General features: G+C 43.0%; 1 protein-coding gene across 1 annotated transcript in view; it reads right to left on the reverse strand.

Annotated features, from left to right (window-relative positions):
- LOC144782452 (laminin subunit beta-1-like) overlaps positions 1-13738 on the reverse strand; it is a 385361-nt gene that overhangs the window by 45951 nt on the left and 325672 nt on the right. Inside the window, exons 31-32 of the mRNA XM_078661828.1 lie at positions 8945-9152; positions 5966-6107 (exon numbers count right to left, since the gene is read on the reverse strand). Of these exons, the coding sequence (XP_078517954.1) occupies positions 5966-6107; positions 8945-9152 (350 nt within the window). The remainder of the gene's footprint in view (positions 1-5965; positions 6108-8944; positions 9153-13738) is intronic.

Below are 13738 nucleotides of genomic sequence, written 5' to 3' on the forward strand. Positions count from 1 at the left end.
CAAACTGCTCAGCACCTTGAAACCATTCAATCACCTCACGGACCCCCTCCCTGCTAACGCTGTCAAAGACTTCACCCCTTTGCTCCTTCCACTCTGGACTAAAATTATCAACAGCTCACTTCAACAAGGAACCATCCCTGACTCCCTCAAAGTTGGACAAGTCACACCTTTACTAAAGAAACCTACAGCCGACCCCTCTGATCTAAACAATTACCGTCCCATTACCAATATTCCCACTCTCGCCAAACTGTTGGAAAAATGCGCACAACTTCAATTGACTAAACACATTGATCAGTTTGATCTCCTCAACCCTCATCAATCAGGCTTCCGAGCAGGACACAGTACAGAAACTGCTATGACTCACATAATTGACGACGCCCTTCAAATCCTAGATCAAAACGATACCTGCCTCCTCATCCTTCTTGATCTCTCTTCAGCATTCGACACTGTTAAACATGAGAATTTACTCGAACTATTAAGCACAAGAATGGGTCTATCTGGGACTGTACTCAAGTGGTTCACTTCCTTTCTACACAACAGGTCGCAGAAATTCAAGAGCAACAACTTGATGTCCTCGCCAATACCTGTATCGTTAGGCGTCCCCCAAGGATCCTCCCTATCCCCAACTTTGTTCAACCTAGTTATGGAACCTCTCACCACCTTGCTACAAGCATCCAATGTACACTTTCACATGCACGCCGATGACACCCAACTATATCTCAAATTACAATCCCCCAAAGACATTTTGCTCCTGAACTCAACGATCAGAAGCACCCAATCCTGGCTTGCCGATAATCATCTCAAACTCAATGCTCTGAAAACAGAGTTCCTTTTGATCTCACCTCCCGCGAAGATCTCTACCACTCAAATTTGGCTTAAGCACCTAACTGCACTCAATGTCCAACCCACCATCGTGGACTCAGCAAAATCTTTTGGCATAACACTCGACACCAATCTCAACATGCAGCAACATATCAGCAAGGCAACTAAGAGAGCGAACTACCAAATCAATACCCTGAGGAAACTTAAACTCTTCCTCCCAGCTAAAGACTTCCAAAATGCAGTACAAGCACTAGTCATCCCTCGAATAGAATACGGCAGCATCGCCCTCTGCGGTCTCTCCCTAACTACTACTGCACCCCTAAGAGCCTCTCTAAACGCTGCAGCGAGACTCATCACTGGGTCAAAAAAACACTCGCATATTTCCCCTGACTTGAAATCCCTGAACTGGCTGCCTTTTGAAGCCAGAATACATCTGAAAATCGCCTGCATGACACACAAGGCTATGAACCTGAGCTCACCTGGATACCTCACCCAGAAGCTGACAATCTCTGGCGGCTCTAGAAACACTAGAGGCACAAACAATCTTCTGCTGAAACCTCGAAGATTCCGGAAGGAAAAAACTTATAAACGCTCCTTCTCAGGAATGGCACCCAGGATCTGGAACTCACTCCCCCCCGAAACCAGGCTCATATCATCCATCACACTCTTTAAGAAAGAAGTAAAAGCTATCCTCATGGCTAAATATACTCAAACTATTACTGTGGATTTTTTAAAGACTCTGCATCGATCTGTATTATCTGTTCGATCCCTTTGATTATTTGTATTACTTGTTTTATTGACTTACCTGACTGTCTATGCTCCCACTTATTTGTACTATTATCATTTGTGATGTACCTGTTTTACTATGCTCCCTCATGTACCTACCCCACCCCACTTATTACCTACAACTACGCTATGCCTAATGGCCTGTTATTCACTCTCCTGTTTGTATCCCTGCTTTGTAAAGCACTCTGATATCTGCAAAGATCTTGTTCGCGCTATATAAAACTTTCAAAATAAATAAAATAATGGTTCAGCGACCTATGATGGTGGAGGCCTTCAACATTGATGGACACAGTGCCCAGGTGAGACGTAGGACTCTTGTGTCTGCATTTCCACAACTATTGCAAGAAAGTGTGAGGACCGGAAATGACTGACATATAATGATCAGCCGTGGAAATAATCAGTGTATACTGACCTTCCAGAGCGGAGAGTGGAATTCATGAGGTTCTTATTTATATGCTAAAAGCCTTCATAATGGCCACAATGCAAAAAGTCACAAAGGAGCAATAAGCCTCAAATGAACTACACGAAGGTCCCTCCCTGGGTCTGGAAATAAAGAGTGGGTCTGTCTGAATGTCAGGTGGGTGGAGATGCCGGGGTGTCGATCAGACATCCAGTGTCAGTCCTGATAACTTCAATGAGTCATCTTGTAGAGTACTGGGATTACAAAGAGAAAGGATGGTTGACTCTAGATTTCAGCACCTCATGCCAGTTCTAATATCCAAAGAAATCCAACGCAAACAGCCCAGGCATCAACTATCTAGTGGTGCCACTGTGCTCCAGATCCTCCAAATTGCAATTGGGTGGGCATGCGCGGAAGAATAGACTCCAAAAGATAGCAAGTTATTTTTACTTAAGTTCCTTTATTATGAGTTCAATATCAAAGCAGAGCTTTAAATTCCAGCCAACACGTTTCGTTCTCAGGGCTCAAAAGTATATAGTAACACCATTTGGTGTGTGGCCTGTAGTTGTCCAAAGCCTCTCAGTAGTATAATGTATCTGGCGTCCAGGGCGTGTTGTCTTGTGGGGTCTAGTTATAAAGGCGTCCCCGGTCTTGACTATTGGAATCTCACAAGAGGAATGGTAGGCGCAAGCAGGATATCACTAGAACGAAGGCATGAGAGAGGTTCCTGAGAGGGCCTACATCGGCTTGCAATCCAGAATAGTCAGTTAACACCACCCACGATATGATGGATGATTGAATGAAGGCTTCGCTAGACGGCACAATAACGCGGTTGTCAATAAATGTCTGAAATATTAAGGTTTAAAACCAAAAATGATCAATGGTCCATGTCAAAAGCTATATTGCTACAGGGTAAACGTACCGCGGGTTCGGAGCATTTTTGGATTTATCCTTTAATATTTCCGACATTTATTGACAACCGCGTTATTGTGCCGTCTAGCAAAGCCTTCATTCGGGTCTTGTAGAGTACTGCCCTCATTATAAGGCTAGTAGTGAATGAGGGCAACAAAATCCACCCACAAATTAATGCACTGAGTTGTTTGACTTTTTGTACCGAATTTACCAAATGATGCTTAGAATTAGGGACAACAGAAGGGCCCACTCCACTTGAGGGATTGTTTTATCCACAGCAGTGATGCCCCCGCCACCGGCTCATTAACTGTGCTGAAGCACAATAAGGGCCTCCTCCCCTTGACATAACCTTTGCTTAGTTTGGTTTACTCCTGCCCGTTTGAAGCAGTCATGCATGAATCATCTGTGTGTCCTCTTTATATGAAGGGTAAATAAACCTCAATGAGCAATGGGGTGATAGAGACTCGGGTACTTTGTGATGGTGGACTCAACTAGCAGGCCACTAGATTAAAGTGAGATATTTGCTTTACAACTGTCTGGAAGATTTTCTGGCCCATCCTAGGCAATGCAGTGTCGATATCTTGCAATACGTTCATACAAATCTTTTTTTTTAAATGAGGGTCAATGCGCAAAAACATTTTTGGACCCTCATTTTTGTATGAAATAAGTACATTTTGCAGTTCTACCCTGGGTTTAGCCACCAGTTGTGAGATCAGCAACCACTAAACATGACGGCACACAACTGTTACAGTGCTCAAAGTCATGCAGACTCAAAACCATGCAGGCTCAAATACAGCATACACCTGTTACTACCAATGTGCCAACCTCTAAATGTGACTGTAAGTCTCTACATAAATGTCGTAGGTCTTTGCGCTCCACAGATTTCCTCCTTTTGGTGCTCGTATTCTCAATAATCAGCAGTAAGTACACCAGCAGTTCACAACTAGAGTCTCTCTTTCAAAGTTTGCTTTGCAGTTCCAGGAGTCTCTTTCTTTGGTCATTGTGTTCTTGTAGATGTTGTCATAGACGAAGGTTTTAGTTGCAGGTGAACTTCACTGGGCTTGTTCATTGGCAAACTGGTTGATTAGTTTAATATGATGGTTTTGGGGAAGGCAGAAAAAGAAGGTTCATCACAACAGGTAACGTGGTCTCATCCAGCTTTAGCAGCATTAGCAGTTTTATTATTTTCTGTTCCAGGCCTTTCAGTTTATCCAGGATACCAAAGAAACACATGTTGTTCCTTCTTATTCTGTCCTCCATATCTAAGGTGTCTCCTCTGGTTCTCAAATGCGTTCCAGTCCTTTTCATCAGGTCCTTCAGGCTGAAGGTTCTACTTTCAGCATCTGGCAATGTGGCGGACAACTGTTCCATGTGGTTCCTCATATCTCTGAAGTCATTGACCTGTTCTTGTGAACTTTGGTTGCGGTGTGGCTGAGGGATTGTGCATCAATATGACAGGTAGAGGGTTTCCTAGGTTTAGTTGGAGGTTGTTAGAGATCTGTGGTTCCAGGAAGAGGGTCTACAAGCAGGTTGTTGAATCCTTTGTTGCATTTCATAGTGATGAGTTCTCTTGGCTAGATGTACCTCTGGGGATAAAAGATGAGGCTCTCGCCTGAAATGTGCCGTAATTTGTGGTTAGCTTCTTCCTCCTCCTCTTTCTTCTCCCCCTCCTCCTCCTTCTCATCCTGCTGCTCTTCCCTTTTCCCTTCCCTTTAACAGTATTATTATTTTGTGGTCTGGTCATGTGTTGGGCAATGGGCGGAAGCAGGGCTTTCTGTACTCACATTTAGGATGATAGTGAAATTGATTAACAATCAATGAAGAAAGATTTTCTCGTAGATTCCAACATTCAATCAACAATTCTCTATGGAGGTGAGTCTATTGTAGCTGTCTAAACTAGTTTCCAATCAGCATCATAACAAAGGAGGGACCTCAAAGTGCTGACGGAGATAAACTAATAACGACTCTTATAATGGACTCAAACCCTTACTCAGTTCTGAAGATACACAAAAGGCTACTCCCCAAAAATTGTGTCCGCTCTTCAAAGTCACAAATTGTGCGCAACCAAAATCACAAGGACACCCATGAATACATAACCTGATGAGGCCAGGAGTTGCAGACTTTGGGGTGGGCCTACGGGTGTGGAAGGGGCAAATGATAAATATGCTTGCCCAAGTCCTTACCCCTGCGCCTGAAGAGACTGGGGACGGGGTTGGGAAAGGGTGAGGCGCAAATCAACCCCCTTTGTTTTTCTCCACTATGGCAACATGCATGCATTGTATGTGCACTGTCATAGTCATCATATGGCAATGTGCATGTCATGTTTCTGTACTCATCAGAGATCACCATACACGCACTACACGTGCATTGCTGTCTCCTCTTCCATTCTATCTCATTATAAGAGTAAAAATGAAATGCTACATATTGCAGGGATGTGCTTTTATGCAAGCTCTGTGCAGCCATGTGATTGGAGGGCCTAGGGCCCGCTGACACTATTAGGACCCCACTCCTCCCCACCTACCAGCAGGTTGTCAAAGCATGAAGACATGTTGGATGTGTCTCCGACTACATATGCAGGGCTAATGGTCAGTGGAGCACTTGAACTTCCAGGTCAGTCCCATGCCTAAGGTTGTCTAATGTCTAATTTGTGAACACACCAAACATGCAGGATGCCGCCCATGTACAAATTGTCTTTTTATGAAAAAAGTTTAGTTAAAAAAACTTTTACAAGATATTTTACTACAGAGGTCTGTCTGAATAAGAAACCATTGTGTTAATGATTTTAAGAGAAAATGTGTAGAATTTAATAAACTCGTGAAAGAGTTTTCCTGAACAGACAATTTCAGTTGGCGATAAAACCTTCAAATCTCTGGTGACCGCACCATTATGCATGGTGTTATGTTACACAATTTTATTCGGAGAGTGTCCAGCTGCCAGGCACACTGGCTCTCATGAACAAATTCCTAGCTGCACCACCTCCTGACTATAATGTTTCACGCTACGGATCTGCACGGGTATGTGCACGGGGAAGCTGGCCCGTCCTACCTCTTTTATACTGGTTTCAACACTCTTGATACTTTGTTTGGCCTTCTTCAGGGCTTTCTCTGCTGTTGTTGTTTTATTTTTGGCTACTTCCAGGCTTTTCTGGGTCTCCGAGATACTTCCTTCCACAGCTGTCGCGTTGTCCCTATAAGAGAAAATACAGGTTTTATTTACAGAAAATACTCACACCCTCAATCATACAGGGGAGGGCAGAGTCAGATAAACTCAGGTGTTACATGGCTGGGCGAAAAGTATGTTAGTGCAGATCACGGCTCTTTGATAACACACATCTTCCCCTCAAGCTGAGCTCTGAATCTGTGCTGCTGGTTGTGGGTCATGTCAGGCATAAGAAAACAAGATATCAAACAAAAATTAAGGGGCATATTTATAATGGAATGGCAGAGCGTAGCGTTAAGCATAAAATGCAAGGGTGCCTGCATTGGCAATGCTTGTTTATGTGCAGGAAGGTGTCTCTTCCTGCACATAAGCAATAACTAATGGTGATTTGAAACGTCTATGTGTGCTGCATGGTGCAGCACATATAGAAGTTGCAAAATGTCATTTTTTAATGATTGTTTATGTGCAGGATGGGAAGCCTTCCTGCACATAAACAATCAGGCATGGCGTTTTGCTGTTTCTCTGTGCGCTGCACAATGCAGCGTACATAGAAATAGCAAAAACGAGGTGAAATAAAGCATTTATCTTCTTTTCACTATGTTAGGACCAGGTTTTCCCTGGTCTTAATTTTGGCGCTGCCTCATATTTACGCCACCCTTGTGAATAGGGGGCAGCGTCAAAATCAACGGAACACCTACTGCAACACCCATTGCCCGCCCTATTCACACAAATTTTAGTGTGACAGAGTTCCTTATTCACAAGGCTACGTTAAGCTGCTTTCTAAATAAGGCGAAGCTCCTGTCGCCACTATAATGTCCTGAAAAGTGACGTTCCTGTGGCGATAGGGACTTGTAAATATGCCCCCAAGTTCCTTTGTTTAGGTCTTGTGGGTTAAGCCACGTTTCACATGCGTCCTTAGTGACAATGGAGCATGGCCCAATACCCACAGACCAAACCAAAATGTGCACTTGCAGTACCACCTCTCCTCCTCCATGCTTGCTGATGTTGTCATGATGGCCCCGCCCCCAAGACTCAGCTCTGTGAGAAAAAATAAAATAATAATAACATTGTTTTATTATCATTTTATTTTTCATGTTTGCACCTGCTGGCTCTCAGCAGTAGGGCGACGCTCCTCCGCCCTAATTGAGGAGCCGCCTCTGGTTATGTTGTTCTGAAGCAGCTGCAATTGTGTTCTTTGCTGTGTGTCTTTCTGTACTAAACAGACAGATTTTGTGACACTCTTTTCACATAGTTAAAACACAGAGCTCTGGGCTAGAATACATAATATGTTAACCCAGATCAGATGAATACCCATTAAAAGTGTTCAGACTTCAGGAACGTTTTCAAGAAGAGATGATCAGCCGCATCTCTCGGGCTGAGGTCCACCGCAGTCCAGAGTTCAGGGACAGCCAATGACCTGCAGCCATCTTTGTCATTTGCATCTTTTTTGTTGAAGAAGGTGCTGATTGGTCAATCATCCTTCCGTGCTGGCCTGTGATAGGGTGCTAGGATCTGAAGGAAGGAGACTATTGGACGGTGCTCAGGATTTTGAATTCATTTACGGATTCTACTGAGACCAGTGGAGGTCTTTGAAGGATGGGTTTGCACGGTCCTTTCTCTAGAGAGTTCGGATCTTTCAATTTTCAGTCTTTGTAAACTATTTTTTTTGGAAGCCCTGACTTGTAGTCGTCCAATCAACCTATGACTAAGGTTCTTGTCAATTCAGTTTGATTAATGGATTGTACAAGTCGCAGGAACTTTCTGGACAACTTTAATTAAAGGTTGAACTATCCCCAGGTTTTTTCTTAGGGTTGTGCAAAATTCCAGTAATTACTTTAATGTATTTAGATGAAATTTCAAGAAAATGACATGAAAATTTGCATAAGTATGTGAAATGCAAATCTGTCACTAAGCCCTATATTTTATAGTAAAATGTGTCTTGGACTAAATTTTTGAGGCCAGGATCCATTTTGAGGTAAAAAAATAGTGAGCGCAATAAACAGGTGATGCGAGCAACATTCACTCGCGTCCTTGCTGTGCGCGTTATTATCACGCACTTGCAGTAAACTTTTTTTAGTGTGAACGGCAGGTAATTATGATAAGATGTGTAATGGCATAATTTCAGGAATATTACACAACAACCATATGCAATTATGGCCTGACCATGTCCCAACTGGGACAGTCTAACCGTAACGGCTAATTTTAGCATTAATGGCCTTACTAGTGAGGCATAATTTGACTGCTTATGGTACAGTGAGCAACGGGATCCACTTAGAATTACTGGCTTGTGTGTCCACCATTCAGAAAATGCAGGCTGCCTGCCACCACACTCTACGCCCCTGCCCAGGAGGACAGAGGGTCACAGGTCATGGAGGTCTCTGACCTCAAAACTGCATCTTCTCAGTGAGTACAAATGTATCTGTTTCATACCTGTCGACCTTAGAATAATTTTCACCATGTGATCGAGCAGGTAGAAGAGGCGGGCACATGGAGTGGGGGCGGAGGCATGGAGTGGGGGCGGAGACATGGAGTGGGGCGGAGACATGGAGTGGGGCGGAGACATGGAGTGGGGCGGAGCCAAGGAGAGTGGGACTTTGGACCACCTGACCTTGCCATAAAGTCACTCACACCTACCCTCATCTACAGCAAGAACAGCATCATCTGGAGCAACCTCACGCCCTGGGGGGCTTTAATTGGAGCCCGACACTGCAGAACGTACGCGCCTGAGCTGGAATCTAGTCCTGGGCAAGGGTTTCCAGACCACCGTCTGAGAGTGGTTCTCACCGGGTCACCGCGTGATGAGCAAAGAAACCATGCGTCACACAGCAGCGCTGTGCGAGTTGATAGGCCAGCCTATTCACTTACTTGGCGGCCACGGCCTGGTTGAGCAGGTCCTTGGCGACGGCCAAGCCCTCGGAGGTGCTGTTGAGGATCTTGTCCACTTCGCTGAGGTTGCTGATGCTGTCTTTGATCTCCTTCACGAGCTTGGTGATGTCGGCAGGACTGGCTGGTAGCTGGATGTTCAAGACCTGCCGCGCAACAAGCTCAATGCTTTCCGGATCCGCGCCTTCCTCTGCAGGAGAACAAGACACGAGAGAGAGGAGCGTTAGAGGGTGCCATGCAAGAATACGTATGGACCAGTGCTTAATTTGTGCCAGTGTTTTCTGGTGCTCGGCACTAGCAGTTATTTGTATACACAGGTACCTACTAATGAGAATCCACCACATGGTGGCGCTGTGTATGTAATTTATAAACAAAGTTTATTAGTGGAGCATTTAATTGTTTAATTCATCTTTAAAAAAATATAAAACTTGGACTTAAACATGATGTTTGAAGTGGCATGTGGGTTGCACCAACTGCAGTTGCCCCAGGAGAAATACCTTGGGCCCTGACACTTATTTTTTTGCAAGTTAAGCACCGGTATGGAGAACACATGGTCTGAGTGGTGGCAAGAGATGGGTGGTATAAATGATGTATAAAAGCATATGGAAGATGGCTAGAAGAGTTAATGTATTGTACTGCTATGGGTTGCTGGGCAGAACACAAATGTATAGAATGCTCGGTGATGCCCAAGACCCATGGTAGCATTTATGGTGCGTGATACAGCTCCTGAGATGCACCAGAGCCAGCGGCTACATGTGATGGGCACACGCTAGGTGTCAGTCATGGTTGGGTGGTGGAGAAAGGTTGTGCCATTTAGAAGTCGTGGTGGGATGAGGGGTAGAACACACACAGCTGTGATTCACTGACAGATGCTGAGGATCACAGGTGAGACATGGAAGCTGATAGCGATAGTGAAAGTGCAGAACGCCTGGGTATTAATTACACAAATGCCCTGGAGTGCAAGGAGCATTTGCACCTATTTCTTCTATGCTTCCATATTACCGGAAGGGGAAAGCTGTCATACAAAACCGCTTTGTTGACATTGTGCAGGTGTGAAATGTGCACCTGTGCCATGCGGTGTTACACAAAGGGCCGTGCAAGCTTCTGCAGGACCGTTTGTAACACGGAAGTGCCCAGGAGCCAGTGCAAGTGGGTGCAAGTGCCCACTGTGCCAGTGTAGTTTTGGATGTTACATGTCAGAAGCGCCTTGCTTTGCTCTCAGTATCGAAATTTAAGTAGAAATCTCACTACACATTACTATCACATTTAGGGCTAGACGCACAAAGCTATTTTGCCATTCGCAAATCCTGCAATTTGAAAAATCGGACCCACGACTACAAAATTATTTTTTCGATTTCCTAAACCCATTTTGCGAGTGGGAAAAGCTTTTCCAACTCGCAAAATTCAAGTCTCGTCTAGTCGTCAAATTGCACCTATTTTTTGCGACCATTCTTTTAGCGCATCTGCCTCCTAGAGCTGCAGATCGGGTATAGCAGTAAAACTTCAGCAGAAGGGGTTAAATGTGTGAGCTGAGACAGAATCTCAATAGTGTGCAGGGGGAGTGGCGGTGTAGGGAAGAGAGCACAGGTCAAGCCAAGAAAGAGTTCTTGGAAGGGATGGCGACGCACGGTGATAATTGTTGAACAGGAAACTGCACCCATGTAAACATTGAAATATGGTGAGAATGCTGCCATCTTGTGGTCACAATACAGAATACAGGTATATATTTTACCTGTTTGTTTCTTTCCCATTATTTTGGCACCTGCATTAAATACTGAATCAACAAGCATTGGTAAAGCCTATAGGTCTCTCCTTTGGGACCCACTGGATTTGCCAATAGTTGTTAGTGATGATGTATACCATGACTACTCGCAAACATTAACCCAGGGGCCAAAAGTAGGGCTTGTTGTTCAGCCGAGTGATGCTTTGATGCCAGTAGGGTGATGGACAGGGAATGGGTGGATGTAAAGTGGGTGTGGGTGTAGGGAAGGAAGTACATGGTGTGGAATGTGAGTTGTGGAGTTAATATGAGGCTTTCATTCCATACTGCCCTCTAAATTATGCCCCTAGTCTCTTGAGGAGACACAGATTTGACAATACTGTGCTATGTTGTATCTGAGTCGCCGTACCTCTATCATACCCTGGGGCCAGCCTTCTCTGCTTGTTATCGCTACCTTTAGCGAGTTAAGTGTGCAAAGAAAGTGCGTTGGGTATTGAATTGGAATGAAATAGAATCCTATACCTCATAATCGCCTTATTTCCAAGGTCCCGCATCTGGAAACATTAGGAACGCTTAGAAAGGGGATCTGTTAAAGTAGCAAGTGCTATTAAAACACTATGGGGCCGATTCACAGAACTAACTTATGACAAAATCCTAAACTTACTACTTTTGGTATTCACAGAACGCATTTAGTAGTCTTGTCTTAAATTAGGAGTTTGTCTTAAATTAGGATTTTGTCCTCATGTCTAAATTCACTTGAACTGTTACTTGTACCTTCCTGTAGATATATGCAAATTTTTAATAATTATCAGTACTGCACTCTCATAATTCTGTGTTTTATATGTACTTGTCTTCTTATATTTGCCCTGTAAAGCGCTCTGATACCCGCCAGGGTCTTTTTCGTGCTATACAGAACCGTCACAATAAATAAATAAATATAAAAAATAAATTAATTCGGATTTTGTCCTAAATTAGGATTTTGACTTAAATTAGGATTTTGTTTTAAATTAGGATTTTGTCTTAAACTAAATTTAAGACAAACTTAAGTTAAACCTAAGTTAATTTAAGACAAAATTCTAATTTAAGGCAAATTCCTAATTTAGGACAAAATCCTAATTTAGGACAAAATTCTAATTTAAGACCAAATTCTAATTTAAGACTACTAAATGCCTTCTGTGAATACCAAAAGTAATAAGTTTAGGATTTTATCGTAAATTAGTTCTGTCAATCCGGCCCTTTGAATCTTGCACTATAAGTGCTGATGATAAAGGGAGCATATTGGGTGGTTCTTCTAATAGTTGTTTGCACTGTCCATGCACACACTTCCTTTATTTCTCTGGATTATATCAATGTGTCGTTTTAGATACTTATGGAAAGCCTTCTGAATGGTCAGCCGATCCTATTAAAATCTGTTACAATGTGTTGCTGAGATGTGAATTACAAATAACACAGCATGCATGCTTTATCTATGAAGACTAGTGTTTTTCAGCACTTGTGTGTTAACATTCAGCAGTGAAGTAACAGCTGAGAAGTGTGTGGGAGATATTTGAGTAAAAATCTATTTAAATTACAGTACACTGCTTCCTTCAGAAACACGATTGGTGAGAAGATGTGTTCTAATAAACGGCTCCTGCATGAATGGACATTTTGTAATTGGCATGCACCAGTAGTGCTGTAGTAACTTTTAGAGTGGGGTGCTGCCATTAATGTTACATCACTGAAGTTATAGGGACTGTGAAAAACCCACATGTCACAATAAACAAGTCTAGCCAACGTATTCAGTAGGAAAGTGATAAAGATGTAGTTTTGAAGCTGGTGGTACATTTTGGAGCACACAGCCACAAATGTATTGCCAAAGCATGGTCTGGGAGCACACTGCCATTACAGACAACACATTTCCATTGAAATTACTTTTGCACAGACATACAGTTTTGCTAATAAAACTATACAGCTCACAAACGATAGTGAATGGAAATCGGAATCACCTAGTGTTTTGTTTTGATTGTATTAAAATCTTTGTTTCTGTCCTACTTCAGAATTACAAAAAAACGTGCTTAGTTTGTGCTTTCCGGATTCTGATATATTTTGAAATATGTGTGCAGTTCATTTAAAGGCATTTACATTTTGTTGTGTCCTAGGAAAAAATAAAATCATGCAGCCCTTCCTTTCACGCTTCCAATCACCAGCAAGATTGTCACATAAATCCTCTCACTTTGCAGTCGGCGAAAGAAAAGTAAACACCAAGCTCTCTTTAAAAAGAATAAACAGGAATGTGTTGGTAAGACAGGTTGAAACTGGACCCCTGTGTTTGAATGCACAGTACATCTGACAAAATAAAAACTAAATGGAATGGCCTCATTATTGCTCATTCGACTTCTGAACTTCATCATGTTTTTTGGGGGATCTTCAAGCACCCCACTCTCCCCTACTTCCAGAGCCTATGGCATGCGTGTAAAATTGAGCACTGTTTAAGTTATGCTATTGGTAAAGAGTACCAACCAAAATAAACAAACTTGCAGTATAAACAATGTTCCTCACAGGCATGAGAGATTGATGAACTGATAGTGGCAAAGGCAAGTAGAACCAGTCAAGCACAAAGATAGGCGACAGGAAACCTTTTCAAAGAAATACAGTACATTTACTGCTTTCTGAGCTTACATACAAGGGAGACAAGATGGGGCAGCCTGCTCCACTGATATCCTGCCTTGAATTCTGAATTTGCAAAATAGACTCTTGCATTCACGTGAACTGGCGAGACTAGACATTCTTGTTAGGAAATTCAGAATACAGGGGACTGATGCAATTTTGAAAAATGTAAAACATAATTTTGGAAAGCCATCATCCCCGTGAAAGATGTGTTTATTAAACCACTGTTTGCTGAGCATAAAAGCAACCACTCATGAAATATTGTTATTTAATGTGCTTTGGTCTGTAGTGTACGAAGGGAAACATCGTTTACAATGCAGGATTTACATCGCAATGCTATTACATCGCGGTTTTCACAACACAAGTCGTTACAAAGACTTGCGCTGGATGGCGCTCTAGGACAAGGAATA

Source organism: Lissotriton helveticus, chromosome 9 (assembly GCF_964261635.1).
Source record: "Lissotriton helveticus chromosome 9, aLisHel1.1, whole genome shotgun sequence".
Taxonomy (NCBI): domain Eukaryota; kingdom Metazoa; phylum Chordata; class Amphibia; order Caudata; family Salamandridae; genus Lissotriton; species Lissotriton helveticus.